Below are 19,550 nucleotides of genomic sequence, written 5' to 3' on the forward strand. Positions count from 1 at the left end.
GATTATATGTAATATTGATGTCAAAACCCTAATGCATATCATTTATGAGAAACAAAATGAAAATACTACATTTATAAAATGTATTAAATTATAAAACATGACAATTTATTTGTCTGAATTATACATAAACATGTTTTGAATGCAGGAAGAACGAACCATGTTAGCAAAGGAACTTTCTTCACTTCGGCACCAACGGGAACAGCTAAAGGCAGAAGTAGAAAAATACAAAGAATGTGACCCACAAGTTGTGGAAGAAATACGTAAGTTTGTACCACAACTTCACGGTTTTTAACTGCTAATGATAGAGACTTTATACTTCTTGTTGCCTGGTAACCATTCTCCATGTGTATGAGAAAATGAAGCCAGATAAAGTAGTGTTCTGGTTCTGTACTCTACTTTTATAACATAATGGAAAAATACTGCATTAGTATTTCCATTGAAGAAAAAGTATGGACCCATAACAACTTGGAAATTATAATCATTTCAAAAGTAGAGAAAGTAGGTGGGATAGAAGGGTAAAGATGTAAAATACAAGCTTAGCGTCTTAATCAAGTTTCTCTAGAATCACAAAACCAGTAAGATATTATAAGAATAATGTGGCGGGGGTGTCTTACATCCTCTAACTTCACAAGGGGGAAGGAGAATTAAGATCCTCAGTCCAAGGCTGATTCCTATGAGGTGGAGGTCAGCCATACCGCCTCTCTCCAAACTTTTTAGCAATTCTGACACCAGCTATGACTTGTCCCTCCCACAGCACTCTACTTTTCTGCTGAGTTCAATAATTCATTGCAGTGGCCACACAGAACTCACAGACAATACTCACGATTATGGGGTTTATTAGGGAAGTAACAGGTTACAATACAGGATCAGAAATGACTCAGGATATAGTTCTTTGATCAGGACAGCCTCTTCTCAGCCATGTCCTCAGGCAGGCCTCTCTCTCCAGCCCTTGGCCTGGCCTCTGTGTTACAAATCTCTTTAGCTCTGCCAATAAGTGCTCGGGGCCACCAGTAAGCCTCAGCCCGAAGGCCCTCAGCTTCCTAACTTCATGGGTCAGGAAGCCTAGCCCCACTGACAAGTGTGCAGGGGTACCCCACTCTATTAGGAAGCCTGCCGCCCAAAGGTGCTCAGCTTTCTCACTCTGGGGACCTGCACACCCACTATAGCTGCCTCGATCCATAGGCCGGGAAGCCCGCTTGCGCTGGTCTCCTGGTTCTGCTGCTGTCTACTGTCTGCTACGCTTGCCACCACTTCTCACCATCTTGCACCATCTCTGGTGTTACAGCTCTGTCTCCTGGGTGTAGGAGGTTCTTGCCGCAAGAGTCCTGGGTCCAAAGCATTTGCTTCACTCCTAGCTTTTCTTCTTGGTGGTAGAGGGTCCCCACCTCTGCTTGCTTCTGCCTTCTTTTATATTTTGTAAGGTGTACCTCGAGTAAAGGTAAGAGTTGAATAAAGGTAGTAAGGGTGGTGACTGGAGTAAGGGTGGTGACTTGAGGCACATCCTCTAGTAAGGTGATGGCTCAAGATACATCCAACCCTAATCCTGCCTCATTAACATAACAGACATCTCACTTCCAAATGGGACTATAATCACAGGCCTAGAGACTAGGATTTACAGTGCATCACAAAATGGAGGATAATTACATCAGATCACAAAATGGAGAATGACTTCATCATTACATAACTGCCAAACCACTGAAAATCAATGACCCAGGCAAATTGACACAAAACCTTAACCATCACAGATTCCATATACCTTATTTGCATATTCCCACTCAGTCATGGTGTAGGAGTCACAAAGATTATGGCTAGAAGGGCCAAGTTAAGTAATTCGTTACCCTGTAGATATAGATAGATTTATTTTGAGGACTTTGGTTCACATGATTGTGGAGACAAGTCTAAAATCCATAGGTCAGGTGACAGGCTGAAAATACCGGTAGTCTTGTGTTCCAAATGGGTAGATCAGGTGATGGTGGGGCAAAGAGGAATTCTGACAGGATGTCTGTTTATCATTTGGAGGCAGAATTCTCCCGTGGGAAACTTGTAGTTTTGTTCTGAAGCCCTTCAACTGATTAGATGAGGTGCACCCACATTATGGAGGGTAATCTGCTTTACTTTAGGCCAACTGATTTAAATGCTAATTACATGTAAATACTTCATAGTAACATCTAGACTAGTGTTCGAGGAAACAATCGACACCATGACCTAGCCAAATTGATGCTTAAAATTAACCATCGTACTTAGGAGACTGAAAGTCAGAGATGGACCTACATTGGCACCAAGTGGCTTACCTCTAGAAAGAAACCACCATTGTGCTTTAGGAAAAATGATGCCAAAAATATAAGTTTGTGAGTTACAGAAAATCAGTCTGTATGTTGACTTGCCTTTTAAATATATCAATAATTTTTTGCATTTTAAACCAGGGTACTCAAATCTTTACTTTGAATAATTTTTATATATTTATGTAAAGATAGAAATTTGAGGAAATGAAAAATAATATTATAAAGAAACAGTATTGAATCACTTGGAAAAATATGCATAACTTTCTTCATATTTTTCTCTTAGCCTGTTTTATTTTGGAAACTTTACCAAGTGAAACTTTCAGGAAAAGTGATATTATAGTATGTGATTGAAGGCTTTGGGAGAAATTGAAAATACTTGGTACTTTTAAATTAACCTGAGAATAGTTTGATTGCAGTTAAGTTGTTCTAGTCCTAGGTGGTATTCTTTACAGTTAAAAATTTTTTAGCAGTTCTGTTAGTGTAAATCTAAAACTTAATTTAGAGGTACATGTCCTCACCAGCACCACTCTAGGAGTGTCGTTCATGTACATGTAGCACACAGCTGTTATGGGTTGAATTGTGTCCCCCCAAAATGTGTCAACTTCGCTAGCCATGATTCCCAGTGTTGTGTGGTTGTCCTCCATTTTCTGATCTGATGTAATTCTACTATGTGTTGTAAATCCTAATCTCTATGATGTTAATGAGGCAGGGTTAGAGTCAGTTATGTTAATGAGGCAGGACAAGCTATAGGATTAGGTTGTATCTTGAGTCATACTCTTTTGAGAAATAAAAGAAAAAACGAAGCACAGAGAAAAGGGCCCTCCTACCACCAAAACAGAAGAGCTGGGAGCAAAGTGTATCCTTTGGATCCGGGGTCCCTGCGCTGAGAAACTCCTAGATCAAGGGAAGATTAATGACAAGGACCTTCCCCCAGAGCCAACAGAGAGAAAAAGGCTTCCCCTGGAGCTGGCTCCCTAATTCAGACTTTTAGCCTCCTAGACTGTGAGAGGAGCCCAGGTGATGAAGCGGTTAAGAGTTCAGGCTGCTAACCAAAAGGTTGGTAGTTCAAATCCACCAGTCACTCTTTGGAGACCCTATGGGGCAATTCTGCTCTGTCCTGTAGGGTCACTGTGAGTCAGAATCAACTCGATGGCACACAACAACAGCAGACTATGAGAGAATAAATTTGTTTATTAAAGCCACCCACTTGTATTTCTGTTATAGCAGCACTAGATAACTAAAGACAACAGCCTAGATGATTGTTCAGCTGATTACCGAGGGTGATTTTCCAAGGGAGATATAAGTAAAAGAACCCCCTCAGCCAGTCATTCTCTGTAAATTAATTATTTGGGAGACCTGTTAGCTCTTTCATGCTGGCCACAAATTCATTACATTTATCATTCTGCAGAGGAACATTCTAACCAACTCTTCCATGCCTGTTTTAAAGATTTAACTAATAACAAATGACCCTCAGTGAACACAGACACATCAAAGCAGCAGGAGACAGGTAGGAGGTTACGCTAGGAAGCTAGATCTGCTCGTGATTCATTTTCAAAAGAAACACAGACTGCTTGTTAATGAGGACATCAAACGTTAGGTGCCTGGCCTAGAGCAGCTTCTCATGGAAGAGAAATTCAAGGACAGTTTTCTTATTCAGGTTTAATACTTTCAGATTGGTTTATTTTCAGGTTCAGCAACCAAATCTAATCTTGAATTTATGTTTTTTTACTTCGTTCTGCTTTCCTTCTTGATTTCAGTTTTGTGTAATTCTTGAACTTTTACCTTGGAAAACCAACTCTTTGCTTACCTGTTCCATCTTCTGTTTTGTCTAGGGTGCACAACTCTTAGCCATATGACACCAGAATTTCTGCTCTGGGTACTCTCTACTTTTCTATTTTGTGGTCTCCATAGTATTGCTACAGCTAATACTATGACTAACATCACCTCACAGTCGTATCTTTTCATAATTTTTACAACTTCTATCCACTTTAGAATAACTAGGCTTAGCTGATGGTGACCCTAAGCTTGAGGTACAGAAAATTAACAGGGATAGAGAATTAATGCCAGACTGATTCATGAACTAGAAAAACTTTATTTTAGGCATGTAACTTCAGATGTTATCATTCCTTGTACCTCTCTGAATTAAGCAGCAATTTTGGCAAGTGCATTACCCTAAGTTTGTTATTGGTTTGTTTTGGAACACAGTTTATCTGCTGGTAGAAGCTATAAGTGTTGTTGTTGTTAGTTGCCTTTGAGTTGATTCCAACTCATGGTGACCTCATGTTTGTAGAGTAGAACTGCTCCATAGCGTTTTCAAGGTTGTGACCTGTTGGAAGCAGATCACCAGGCCTGTCTTCCAAGGTGCCTCTAGGTGGGTTTGAACTGCCAACCTTTCGGCCAATAATTGAACAAGTAAATGTTTCCACTACCCAGGGACTCCCTGGAAAACACCAGTAGAGAAGCTTATCTTTGACTTGGCTAAGAGTTAAAAAAAAGTTAACTCAGTGCTAAAAGCTTCTTCTTCAGACCATGTTTGTCTAAAACAATCTAACTTCATGACTGCCTGATACAGTGGATAACAATTGGAGCAAGCAGTATACTAACCAAAAGATTTTTTGTTTTTTTAATTTTTATTGTGCTAGTGAGAGTTTACAAATCAAGTCAGTCTCTCATACAAAAATTTATATACACCTTGCAATATGCTCCTAGTTGCTCTCCCCCTAATGAGACAGCACACTTCTTCCCTCCACTCTCTATTTTCATGTCCATTCAGCCAGCTTCTGACCCCCTCTGCCCTCTTATCTACCCTCCAGAAAGGAGCTGCCCACATACTTTCATGGGTCTGCTTGATTCAAGAAGCTTATTCTTCACCAATATCATTTTCTATCCCGTAGTGCAGTCCAATCCCTGTCTGAAGAGTTGGCTTTGGGAATGGTTCCCATCTTGGGCTAACAGAAGGTCTGGGGACCATGACCTCCGGGGTCCTTCCAATCTCAGTCAGACCATTAAGCCTGCTCTTTTTACAAGAATTTGAGGTCTGCATTCCAACGCTCTTCTGCTCCCTCAGGAGTTCTGTGTTGTGTTCCCTGTCAGGGCAGTCATTGGTTGTAGCCAGGCAGCATCTAGTTCTTCTGGTCTCAGGCTGATGTAGTCTCTGCTTTATGTGGCCCTTTCTGTCTCTTGGACTCTTAATTGCCTTGTGTCTTTGGTGTTCTTCATTCTCCTTTGCTCCATGTGGGTTGAGACCAATTGATACAATTTAGATGGCTGCTTGCTAGCATTTAAGACCCTAGAGGCCACTCTCCAAAGTGAGATGCAGAATGTTTTCTTAATAGATTTTATTATGCCAATTGACTTACATGTCCCCTGAAACCATGGTCTTCAAACCCCACCCCTGCTACACTGGACTTTGCAGCATTCAGTTTATTCAGGAAACTTCTTTGCTTTTGGTGTAGCCCAGTTGTGCTGACCTCTCCTGTATTGTGTGTTGTCTGTCCCTTCACCTAAAATAGTTCTTATCTGCTATCTAATTAGTGAAAACTCATTTCCCTCCCTAACTCCCTCCCCCGTCTCCTAACCATCAAAGAATATTTTCTTCTCTGTTTAACCTATTTCTCGAGTTCTTACAATAGTGGCCTTATACAATATTTTTCCTTTTGCAACTGACAAATTTCACTCAACATAATGCCTTCCAGATTCATCCATGTAAAAAGATGTTTCTTGAATTCATCGTTGCTCTTTATCGTTGTGTAGTATTCCATTGTGTAAATATACCGTAATTGATCCATTCATCCATTGGTGGGCACCTAGGTTGTTTCCATCTTTTTGCTATTGTAAACAGTGCTGCAGTAAATATGGGTGTGCATATATCTGTTCGTACGAGGGCTCTTATTTCTCTAGGGTATATTCCAAGGAGTGGGATTGCTGGACTGTATGGTAGTTATAGTTCTAGCTTTTTAATGAAACACTAAATTGGCTTCCCAAGTGGTTGTACCGTTTTACATTCCCACCAGCAGTGTAGACGTGTTCCAGCCTCTCCACAACCTCTCCAACATTTATTATTTTTGTGTTTTTTGGATTAATGCCAGCCTTGTTGGAGTGAGATGGAATCTCATTGTAGTTTTGATTTGCATTTCTCTAATGGCTAATGATTGTATTTCCTCATGTATCTCTTAGCTACCTGGATGTCATCTTTAGTGAAGTGCCTGTTCACATCCTTTACCCATTTTTTAATTGGGTTATTTGTCTTTTTGTAGTTGAGTTTTTGCAGTATCATGTAGATTTTAGAGATCAGATGCTGATCAGAAATGTCATAGCTAAAAACTTTCTCCCAGTCTGTAGGTAGTCTTTTTACTCTTTTGATGAAGTTTTTGGATGAGCATAGGTGTTTGATAATTAGGAGCTCCCAGTTATCTAGTTTTTCTTCTGCATGGTTAACAGTGTTTTGTATACTGCTTATGCCATGTATAGGGCTCTTAGCATTGTCCCTATTTTTTCTTCCATGGCCTTTTTGGCTTTAGATTTTATATTTAGGTCTTTGATCCTTTTTGAGCTTGTCTTTGTGCATGATGTGAGGTATGGGTCTTGTTTCCTTTTTTTGCAGATGGATATCCAGGTATGCCAGCACCATTTGTTAAAGAGACTGTCTTTTCCCTATTTAACTGACTTTGGGCCCTTGTCAAATACCAGCTGCTCATCTGTGGATGGATTTATGTCTGGATTCTCAATTCTGTTCCATTGGTCCATGTATCTGTTGTTGTATCGGTACCGGGCTGTTTTGACTACTGTGGCAGTATAATAGGTTCTAAAATCGGGTAGAATGAGGCCTCCTACTTTGCTCTTCTTCAGTAATGCTTTACTTATCTGGGGCCTCTTTTTCTTCCATATGAAGTTGATTTGTTTCTCCATCTTATTAAAAAATGTCATTGGAATTTGGATGGGAATTGCATTGTATCTATAGATGGCTTTTGATAGAATAGACATCTTTACAATGTTAAGTCTTCCTATCCATGAGCAAGATATGTTTTTCCACTTCCTTGTAGGTTTCTTTTGGTTTCTTGCAGTAGTATCTTGTAGTTTTCTTTGTATAGGTCTTTTCCATCTCTGGTAAGATTCATTCCTAAGTATTTTATCTTCTTGGGGGCTACTGTAAATGGTATTGATTTGGTGATGTCCTCTTCGATGTTGTTTGAGTTGGTGTAGAGGAATCCAACTGATTTTTGTATGTTTATCTTGTATCCTGACACTCTGCTGAATTCTTCTACTAGTTTCAGTAGTTTTCTTGAGGATTCCTTAGGGTTTTCTGTGTATAAGATCATGTCATCTGCAAACAGATACTTTTACTTCTTCCTTACCAATCTGGATGCCCTTTATTTCTTTATCTAGCCTAATTGCTCTGGCTAGGACCTCCAGCACAATGTTGAATAAGAGTGGTGATAAAGGGCATCCTTGTGTGGTTCCCGATCTCAAGGGGAGTGCTTTCAGACTCTCTCCATTTAGGATGATGTTGGCTGTTGGCTTTGTATAAATGCCTTTTATTATGTTGAGGAATTTTCCTTCTAATCCTATTTTGCTGAGAGTTTTTTTATCATGAATGGGTGTTGAACTTTGTCTAATGCCATTTCTGCATCAGTTGATAACATCATGTGGTTCTTTTGTTTTATTTCTATGATGGATTACATTAATTGTTTTTCTAATGTGGAGTCATCCCTGCATAACCGGTATGAATCCCACTTGTTCATGGTGAATTATTTTTTTGATACATTGTTGAATTCTGTTGGGTAGAATATTGCTGAGGATTTTTGCATGAAAGTTCATGAGGGATATAGGTCTGTAATTTTCTTTTTTTGTGGTATCTTTACCTGATTTTGGTATCAGGCATATGCTGGCTCCATAGAATGAGTTTGGGAGTCTTTTCCTTTTCTATGCTCTGAGAGTTTGTTAGAACTCTGCAGTGAAGCCATCGGGACCAGGGCTTTTTTCTGTTGGGAGTTTTTTGATTACCTTTTCAATCTCTTCTTTTGTTATGGGTTTATTTAGTTGTTCTATCTCTGTTTCTGTTAGTTTAGATAGGTACTGTGTTTCTAGGAACTCATCCGTTTCTTCCAGGTTTTCGAATTTTTAGAGTATGGTTTTTCGTAGTAAGCTGATATGATTCTTTTAATTTCAGTAGGGTCTGTTGTAATATCGCCGATTGCATTTCTTATTTGGGTTATTTGCTTCCTCTCCTGTTTTTCTTTTGTCAGTTTGGCCAGTGGTTTATAGATTTTGTTAATTTTTTCAAAGAACCAGGTTTTGGTCTTGTTTACTCTTACAATTGTTTTTCTGTTCTCTATTTCATTTAATTCTGCTCTAATTTTTATTGTTTGCTTTCTTCTGGTGCCTGATGGTTTCTTTTGTTGCTCTTTTTGTATTCAAGTTATAGGAATAATTCTTTGATTTTGGCCCTTTCTTCTTTTTTGTACGTGTGCATTTATTGATATAAATCGATCCCTGATCGCTGCTTTAGCTGTGTCCCAAGGGTTCTGATAGGAAATGTTTTCATTCTCATTGGATTCTATGAATTTCTTTATTCCATCGTTTTTGAGCAGGGTACTGTTCAGTTTCCAAGTGTTTGATTTCTTTTCCCTGCTTGTTACTGATTTCTACTTTTATGGCCTTCTGGTCAGAGAAGATGCTTTGTAATATTTCAATGTTTTGGAGTCTGCTAAGGCTTGTGACCTAATATGTGGTCTGTTCTAGAGAATGTTCCATGTGCACAAGAAAAGAAAGTATACTTGGCTGCTGTTGGTTGATTGTGGTATTTAGGTCTTCGTGTCTTTACTGAGTTTCTTTCTGGATATCTTTCCTTCACTGACGGTGTGTTTAAGTCTCCTATTGTTTTTGTGGAGCCGCCTATCTCACTTTTCAGTGCCATTAGAGTCTGTTTTATGTATCTTGCAGCCCTGTCATTAGGTGCAAAAATATTTAATATGTTATATCCTCCTGGTATATTGTCCCTTTAATCATTATATAGTGTCCTTCCCTATCCTTTGTGGTGGATATAACTTTAAAGTCTGTTTTGTCAGGAATTAATATTGCCAGTCCTGGTCTTTTTTGATTGTTGTTTGCTTAGTTTTTCCCATACTTTGAGTTTGTTTGTGTCTCTAAGTCTAAGGTGTGTCTCTTGTAGGCAGCATATAGACGGATCATGTTTTTTTTTATCCATTCTGCCACTCTGTGTCTCTTTATGGGTGCATTTAGTCCATTTACATTCAGCGTAATTATGGATAGGTATGAGTTTAATGCTGTCATTTTGATATCTTTTTGTGTGTGTTGTTGACGGTTTCTTTTTCCCACTTAATTTTTTGTGCTGAGTAGTTTATAATATTGTCTTTTCCTCTTACTCGTTGTTGATGATTTTGTTTCTGCTGAGTCTCTGTTTTTCTCTTGTGTTTGATTTTGGTAAGTAGGGTTGTTAGTCTCCTTTGTGGTTATTTACTCCTATTTTTCTAAGTTTAAAACTAACTTTTATTTCTATCACCTTCTCTTCCTCTCCGTATGAAAGACCTGTGACTACATTTCTTAGTCCCTCTTTATTGTTTTAATGTTGTCTTCTTTTACATAATGACATTGCTGTTTCCCTGTTTTGAGTGTTTTTTTAATCTTGATTTATTTTTGTGATTTCCCTAACTGGGTTGACATCTGATTGCTCTGTCCAGTGTTCTACTCTTGGGTTGGTATCTGATACTGATTTTCTAACCAGAGAACTCCCTTTAGTATTTCTTGTAGCTTTGGTTTGGTTTTTACAAATTCCCTAAACTTCTATTTATCTGGAAACGTCCTAATTTCACCTTCATATTTGAGAGAGAGTTTTGCTGGATATATGATTCTTTGCTGGCAAATTTTTTTTCCTTCATTGCTTTATATAAGTCATCTCACTGCCTTCTTGCCTGCATGGTTTCTGCCGAGTAGTCCGAGCATATTTGTATTGATTCCTTTGTAGGTGACTTTTTGTTTATCCCTAGCTGCTCTTAAAATTCTCTCTTTATCTTTGGTTTTGGCAAGTTTGATTATAATATGTCTTGATGACTTTCTTTTAAGATCTACCTATGTGGAGTTGGATGAGCATCTTGCATAGATATCTTCTCCTCTTTCACAGTATCCAGGAAGGTTTCTGCCAACAAACCTTCAACAATTCTCTCTGTATTTTCTGTTATCCCTCCCTGTTATGGTACTTCAGTCACTGGTAGGTTATTTCTCTTATAGAGTCCCACATGATTCTTAGGCTTTCTTCATTTTTTTTTTTTAATTCTTCTATCTGGTTTTTCTTCAGGTGTATTGGTGCCAAGCGCTTTATCTTCAAGGTAACCAGTTCTGCCTTCACTTGCTCAATTCTGTTCCTCTGACTTTCTGTCAAGTTTTCTAATTCTGTTAATTTTATTATTAATCTTCTGAATTTCTGATTGCTGTCTCTCTATGAATTCTTGCAGCTTTTTAAATTTTTCATTATGTTCTTGAATAACCTTTTTAATTTCTTCAACTCCTTTATCTGCATATTCCTTGGCTTGTTCTGTGTATTGCCTGATCCCCTTCCTGATTTTGTTCCTGATGTCTTGAAGAGTTCTGTATATTAATCTTTTGTATTCTGCATCTGGTAATTCCAGGAATGCACCTTCATCCAGAAGATCACTTGATTCTTTGTTTTGAGAGCTTGCTGAAGCAATCATGCTCTGCTTCTTTATGTGATTTGTTATTGACTGTTGTCTCCAAGCCATGTATAAGTTATTGTATTAGTTTATTTTATGCTTGCTTACTCTATCCTAGCTTCTTCCTTTGTTTTGTTTTGATATGCCCCAGTAGGTTGCTTGAGTGAGCTACCTTGCTTATTTTCATCTTTTGAAGCTCTAACGTCCTAGCACCAGATGGCTAGAGTTGTCATCAGGTGTATCAGCCTAGGATTCCGTTCACTTCTCTTGTATTCAGCTCAGGTGTCCAGGTAGTTGCTTATCTAGTGTGTGGTACAGGCTCTGTCCTACAGTCTTAGAGGGGCAGGGGTGATTGGTGTAGGTACTGGTATCTTGTTCCAACAGGGGGTCATGCTCTGAACAAGGCAGGAGGCTGACAACCATCCCCCCAGTGTCTGTGAGGAAAGCGTGTCTCTGTTCCTTAGAGCGCACAGGTGGGTAGGTTCTGCAGACGGACCATGGGCACCCAATGCATTTGGTTGTAAGGATTGGGAGGTATCAGCTATTCTTGTACCCCTGTTGCGGGTGGCTGGGTGACCTGAGTGGAGCTACTAGTCCTTAGGCCTCTGATTTGGATAGGTGAGGACCCTTTTTAATAGGCAAAGCAATGTCAAATATCAAACACCCACCTCTCCACTGTACAGCTGAAACATTCACAGTCTGCCAACAAGGACCTATTCTGCTGACATAGGCCCACACAGGTCCAGGCACGGGGGAAAGTCCACAGACCATTTATGCCTGGACAGGAGCCGCTTCTTTCTTGAGCTCCCTGGGTTAGTGGAGCTGGCAGATTATCTTTCCCCGAATTGTGAATTTATTCCTTCTTCAAGGCCAGGAGAATGAGTTAGGGCACTCAGCACGGCCTGTCTCAGGCACAAGGAGACCGACAGCCACTGAAGCTGGCTTTGGGACTTGGGGAACAGTAAAATATATGCAAGTACTTAGCTTTTGCTGAAAGCACCTTTCTTCTCTGGTTCCGGAGGTGTGAGTAGTCCGTGCAGCTGGCTGTTTCACCGTGAGGAAACTGTAGCCAAATGCTACCACCAGCCCGCTTCAGTACTCCCGGAAATGGTGCCTGAAGGTTCCTGGGGATTCAGGCCCGGTAACTCCTCTCTGCTTCTGAACCAGCCTCTACCTCCCCCTGCCTCTCAGTCCATTTTCTAATTTTGCCTTTGATGTTCAGGTCTCCTAGCTTGACAGCAATATAATGATTTCACTTGTTTTTTCGGGTCTTTGTTTTAAGAGGGATCACTGGAAGCATCTGACTACTCCACCGTCTTGGACCCGCCTCCTAACCAGAAGATTTTAAAAAATACTTGACAAGTGAAATATCCTTAAAAACCAAAAAACTGATTGCCATCGATTGTATTCTGACTCATAGGGATCCTATAGGACAGAGTACAACTGCCCCATAGGGTTTCCAAGGAGCACCTGGTGGATTCAAACTGCCAGCCTTTTGGTTAGCAGCTGTAGCTCTTCACCACTATGCCACCAGGGTTTCTGAGATGTCCTTAGGGACCTTAAAAAGCTCCAACATATTCCTGGGAATCTAGCAGGCCACACACATAGGCATGCTCAGGAAAGACTTTAGTAGATCCAAAGCTACCACCTCTTGCTGCCCTTGATGCTGTATTTAAGCTGGAAGTGAAGGCTAGAGCAGAGATATAAACTGTTAAACTGCCCTGCTAAGTGTTGGAGGTGTGTACCAACATGCGTACACAGCCCCTCAGCTAAGATTGGGGTATTTAGTACTTCTAGGTGTTTTTTTTTTTTAGGTGTTTAAGGAAATCTCTGTTCAATCATTAGCTGACTACTACACTTAACTAGATAGAGACTTCAGTGTCTATGCACAACAAAGAATATGGGCTTTACAGAATTATTTCAGAAAAATCACCAAACATACAAACAACAAAAACTACAACAAGCAGTGAGAGTAACAAACCCTGGGTAGGGAGGAGAGTCTGATTTCCAGAGATGCTACATTATATCTAAAATGTCCATTTTTTGACCAAAAAAAGAGAGAAACACAAGGAATCAAAGTATGGCCTATACACAAGAACAAAAGCAATCATTAGAAGCTGTTCCTGAGGAAGCCCGGATGTTGGACTTACTAGACAAAGACTTTTAAATCAGCTACTTTAAATCTGTTCAAAGAGTTAAAGAAACCATGTTTAAAGAACTAAAGGAATTATGAGAACCAAGTAAAGGATATCAATAGAGATAGAAATTATATATATACAAAAAAAATAGAAATTCTGGAATTGGAAAGTAAAATAACTGAAATGACAGCAGATTCCATCAGGCAGAAGAAACTGGAATGTAGTTCAATTGAAATTATCCAGTCTGAGGAACAGAAAGGAAAAAGAATGAAGATAAATGAACAAAGCCTCAGAGACTTGTGAGACACGAACAAGTGTACTAACATATGCATAGTGGAAGTCCCAGAAGAGGAGGAAAGAAAGGGTCAGAAAGAATATTTGCAGAAATAATAGCTGAAAATTTATTAAATTTGATGAAACACATCCAAGAATTTCAACAAATTCCAAGTAGGATAAACTGAAAATGATCTACATGTAGACATGTCATAATCAAACTATCCAAAGAGAGAATATTGAAAGCAGCCAAGAGAGAAGGAACTCATCATGTATAAGTGATCCTCAATAAGATGAATAGCTGATTTCTCATCAGAAGGCATTGAGATGACATAATCAAAGTGCAGAAAGAAAAAATACTGTCAACTATGAATTCTATATCCAGAAGAAATTTCCTTCAAAAATGAGGACACTCCCAGACAAAAAGAACTGAGAGAGTTGGTCACCATCAGGCTTGCCCTACAAAAAAATATTAAAGTGAGTTCTCTAGGTTGAAGTGGAAGTATCCCAGACAGTAACTTGATTGGTATGAAGAAATAAAGAGCACGCCAGTAAAAGTAATTACATAAATAAATATCAAAGACCGTATAAATGTATTTTTGTTTATAATTCCTTTTTTTCTAATTTAAAAGACAACCTCTCAAAAATGTATGAAGATGTAATTTGTGAGGATAATACCATAAAAGACAGGAGGAATGGCTCTATATGGGCACAAAGTTTTGTTTTAGTACCATGATACGTATGGGGTCGCCATGAGTTGGAGTAGACTCAATGGCAACTGGTTAACCCAAATAGACTAACAGACTTCTATAAAACTCTGAACCCAACAACAGAATACACAGTCTTCTTACGTGCACATGGAACATTCTCCAGAATAGTCCATATGTTAGGCCTAAAACAAGTCACAGTAAATTTAAGAGGATTTAAATAATACAAAGCATATACTCTGAGGATAGTGGAATAAAATTAGAAATCATTAACAAAAGGAAATTTTGAAAATTTACAAATGTGTTAAAATTAAACAATATGCTCCTAAATAATGATGGATGAAAGAAATCACAAAAGAAGTTAGAAAATACTATGAAATGAATGAAAATAAAAACAAGATATACAAAAACTAATTAGATACAACAAAAGTGCTCAGAAGGAAATTTATAGTTGTAAGCACCTACGTTAAAAAAAAAAAAACAAAACTTAACCCTCTACCTTAAGAAACTATAAAAAGGAGAACAAACTAAACCCAAAGCATGCAGAAGAAAGGAAATAATAAAAATTAGAGTGGAAAAATGTGAAATAAGGAATAGAGAAAATAAATGAAAGTTTTTTTTTTTTTTAAAAGACCAAGAACACTGACAAGCTTTCAGCTAGACTGGCCAAGAAAAAAAGAAGATTCACATTACCAAAATGAAGCGTGACAGAGGAGACATTACTACCAACCATACAAAAATAAAAAGGAATATAAGGGAATACTATAAACAGTTGTATGCCAACAAATTAGGTAAACTAGATGAATTGGACATGTTCCTAGAAATACAAACTACCAAAACTGACTCAAAGATGAAATACAAAATCTCAGTAAACCTATAACAAATAAATAGATTGAGTTAATCACTAAAAAACTTCTCACAGTGAAAAGCTCAGGACCAGATGCCTTCACTGATGAATTCTACCAAACACTTAAAGAAGAATTAACTATTAAAAAAAAGAAGAGGGAATGGCTGCTAACTCATTTTTTGAGATCAGTATTAACACTGATATCAAAAGTAGACAGACATCACACAAAAGAAAATTATAGGGTATCCCTTATGAATATAGATACAAAAATCTTCAGCAAAATGCTAGTAAACCGAGTCCAGCTCTATGTAAAAAGAATTATGCACCATAACCAAATGGGATTTATCCCAGCAATGCAAGGTTGGCTCAACATATGAAAATCAATCAATGCAACATACCATATTAATGAAGAAAAAAAAATCTCAATAGATGCAGAAACAAAATCCAACACTGTTCATGAGAAAAATGCTCAACAAAGTAGGAATGGAAGGAACCTTCTTCAACCTGATAAAGGGCATTTACAAAAAACCCACAGCTAACTTCATACTTAGTGGTTTCGTGGATAAGAACATTCCGTACACAAAATGTGAAGATTAATCAAATATTCACTTTTCCATTTCTCAGTCATCTCTGACATTAGCTGCTCACACAGCATTCTCTTTGCCCCAAGCCACCTGGAACTAGAACAGAGCTCACAGTTTGAAAGGACACTGAAGGCAGTCTGCTAAATAGATGACAACCAGAAACTCGGGAATCCATGCAACACCCTTAACTCTTGACCTGCAGGCCACAAATTTGGGGTTTTCCCACTGCTCCATCAAGATGCCAACCGCAAGCTTTGAGGTCTCCCCTGGGCTCCTTCACCCTAACTTTCTGGCTTCCACTACTCTTTTGGGTTTCATAATTTGCTAGAATGACCACAGAACTCAGAAAGTACTGTATTTATGATTACAGGTTTATTATAGCAAAAGCATACAAATCAGGATCATCATAAGGAAGAGATGCCTGGGTGAAATCTGAGAGGGTTCCCAGCACAAAGCTTCCACGTTCCAAATTGGGTTTGTCACCCTTCCTTCACCAGCCAGAAAGCCTGTGGAGCCTCTGTGTGCAGGCCCTTTATTGGCCTCAGTTGTTATGTGGTCATGATTGAGGCCTTATTGTGTATGCATGATAGGTTAACTCATGAGGTTAGTTGATTTCTAGCTACCAGGTGGTCTTTCTAGTCTAGCCAGCCCCTACTCATTCACACAAATCCTCAGACATGGTCTGGAGGTTTTAGATAATAAAAGCACCTCAGTTACTCAGAAAATTCCAAAGATTATCTCTTAGGAACCAGGGACAAAGGCCAAATTATTTTTTTTTATTCTGTTTTTGTTAAGGTGATTCATTACCATGCAGTGGTCAGAGATTGAAAGCTTTCCCCAAGGATGTCAGCTTTTGCCAGTTTTATTCAACATTGTACTGGAAGTTTAGTGAGAACACACAGGCAAAAATAAATAAATAAAACGCATCCAGATTGGAAAGGAAGAAGTAATACTATCTCTATTTGCAGGTGACATGATCTTATATACAGAAGGCCCTAAAGAATCCACCCATACATAAAAAAAAAAAAAACTTTTAGAGATTAGTTGTTCAGCAAGGTTACAGGATACAAACTCAATATACAAAAAGCAGTTATGTTTCTATTCATTAACAATAAGCAGTCTGAAAATGAATTTTAAAAATTCCTTAATGCCATAAAAAAAAAATACGTACGAATGAATTAATCAAAGTATATGATTTGTACACTGAAAACCACAAAATATTGTTGAGAGAAAATAAAGATCTAAATAAATGGGAAGACATTATATGGCCATGGGTTGTAAGACTTAATATTAGTAAAATGAAAATACTCCCCAAATTGATAGATTCCATGCAATCCCATTATAATCTCAGGTGCCTTTTTTTTTTTTTTGCTGAAATTGAGAAGTTGATCCTAAAATTCATATGGAAATATAAGGGACACAGAATAGCCAAAATCTTAAAAAAGAAGAACAAAGTTGAAAGACTTGAATTTCCCAATTTCAAAACTCATTACAAAGCTGTAATAATCAAGACAGTTTGGTACTGGCGTGAAATATATAGATTAATAGAATGGAATTGAATCCAGAAGTAAACCCAATAGATTTTTGACAGAGATCGCAAGACCATTTAATCAGAAAAGAATAGTCTTAACTAGTGATGCTGGGCACAACTGATATCTACATTCAAATGAATGAATCTGGATTCCTACTTCACACTGTATATAAAAATTAACTCATATGACATCAAAAGCACAAACTACCAGAGGTAAAGTAGATAAATTAGACTTGAAAATTAAAAGCTTTTGTGCATCAGTGTACAGTATCAAAAAAGTATAAAGAAAGCCCATAGAATGGGAGAAAATATTTGCAAATTGTATATCTGATCCAAGTCTGACAATGTAATAATAAAAGAATCTCATTTTTATAATGGGTAACAGATTGAATAGACATTTCTACAAGAAGAGATGTAAATGGCCAGTAAGCACATAAAAAGATACTTAAATCATTAGTCATTAAAAACCAAAGAAACCGATTTTAGAACCTATTATACTGCCACAGTAGTCAAAACAGCCTGGTACTGGTAGAACAACAGATACATGGACCGATGGAACAGAATTAAGAATCCAGACATAAATCTATCCACATATAAGCAGCTGATATTTGACAAAGGCCCCAAAACAGTTAAATGGGGGAAAAGACAGTCTCTTTAACAAATGGTGCTGGCATAACTGGATATCCATCTGGAAAAAAATGAAACAAGACCCATACCTCACTCCATGCACAAAAACTAACTCAAAATGGATCAAAGACCTAAATATAAAATCTAAAACGATAAAGATCATGGAAGAAAAAATAGGGACAGCATTAGGAGCCTGAATACATGGCATAAAAGTATAGAAAACATTATAAAGAATGTAGAAGAAAAACTAGATAACTGGGAGCTCCTAAAAATCAAACGCTTATGATCATCCAAAGACTTCACCAAAAGAGTAAAAAGACTACCTGCAGACTGGGAAAAAGTTTTTAGCTATCACATTTCCGATCAGCGCCTGATCTCTAAAATCTACATAATACTGCAAAAACTCAACTGCAAAAAGACAAATAACCCAATTAAAAAATGGGCAAAAGATATGAATAGACACTTCACTAAAGAAGACATTTAGGTAACTAACAGATATATGAGGAAATGTTCACAATCATTAACCATTAGAGAAATGCAGATAAAACTACAATGAGATTTCATCTCATTCCAACAAGGCTGGCATTAATCCGAAAAACACAAAATAATAAATATTGGAGAGGATGTGGAGAGATTGGAACACTTATACACTACTGGTGGGAATGTCAAATGGTACAACCACTTTGGAAATTGATTTGGCACTTCCTTAAAAAGCTAGAAATAGAACTACCATACGATCCAGCAATTCAACTCCTTGGAATATATCCTAGAGAAATAAGAGCCTTTACACGAACAGATATATGCACACCCATGTTTATTGCAGCACTGTTTACAATAGTAAAAACTTGGAAGCAACCAAGGTGCCCATCGACAGATGAATGGATAAATAAATCATGGTGTATTCACACAATGGAATAGTACGCATGGATAAAAAACAGTGAGGAATCTGTGAAACATTTCATAACATGGAGGAACCTGGAGGGCATTATGCTGAGTGAAATTAGTCAGTTGCAAAGAATAAATATTGTATAAGACCACTACTATAAGAACTGAGAAATAGTTTAAACTGAGAAGAAAACATTCTTTTGTGGTTACGGGGGGGAGGGGTGGGAGAGGGATATTCACTAATTAGATAGTAGATAAGAACTACTTTAGGTGAAGGGAAAGACAGCACACAGTACAGGGGAGGTCAGCACAATTGGACTAAACCTAAAGCAAAGAAGTTTCCTGAATAAACTGAATGCTTCGAAGGCCAGCGTAGCAGGGGCAGGGATCTGGGGACCATGGTTTCAGGGGACATCTAAGTCAACTGGCATAATAAAAGCTATGAGCAAAACATTCTGCATCCCACTTTGAAGAGTGGCGTCCGGGGTCTTAAATGCTAGCAAGCAGCCATCTAAGATGCATCAATTGGTCTGAACCCACCTGGATCAAAGGAGAATGAAGAACACCAAGGATACAAGGTGATTACGAGCCCAAGAGACAGAAAGGGCCACATGAATCGGCGACTACATCATCCTGAGGCCAGAAGAACTAGATGATGCCCGGCTACAACCGATGACTGCCCTGACAGGGACCACTACAGAGGACCCCTGAGGGAGCAGGAGAGCAGTGGGATGCAGACCCCAAATTCTCATAAGACCAGACTTAATGGTCTGACTGAGGCTAGAAGGACCCCAGTGGTTATGGCCCCCAGACCTTCTGTTGGCCCAGGACAGGAACCATTCCTGAAGCCAACTCTTCAGACATGGATTGGACTGGACAATGGGTTGGAGAGGGATGCTGGTGAGGAGTGAGCTTCTTAGATCAGGTGGACACTTGAGATTATGTTGGCATCTCCTGCCTGGAGGGGAGATGAGAGGGTGGAGGGGGTT

General features: G+C 38.5%; 1 protein-coding gene across 5 annotated transcripts in view; it reads left to right on the top strand.

Moving 5' to 3' along the window:
- MND1 (meiotic nuclear divisions 1) overlaps positions 1-19,550 on the top strand; it is a 176,196-nt gene that overhangs the window by 73,683 nt on the left and 82,963 nt on the right. For 4 of the 5 annotated variants that reach the window (XR_010317451.1, XR_010317452.1, XM_010597189.2 and 1 more), the window contains exon 6: positions 146-260. Coding sequence is in view for 2 of the 5 variants with exons in the window: in XM_010597189.2 (XP_010595491.1) it covers positions 146-260 (115 nt within the window). In the remaining 3 variants the exon portion in view is untranslated. Of the gene's footprint in view, positions 1-145; positions 261-11,353; positions 11,443-19,550 lie in introns of all 5 variants that reach the window. The other variant, XR_010317453.1, reaches the window with a different exon arrangement.

The sequence above is a fragment of the Loxodonta africana genome, chromosome 13 (genome assembly GCF_030014295.1).
Source record: "Loxodonta africana isolate mLoxAfr1 chromosome 13, mLoxAfr1.hap2, whole genome shotgun sequence".
Taxonomy (NCBI): Eukaryota; Metazoa; Chordata; class Mammalia; order Proboscidea; family Elephantidae; genus Loxodonta; species Loxodonta africana.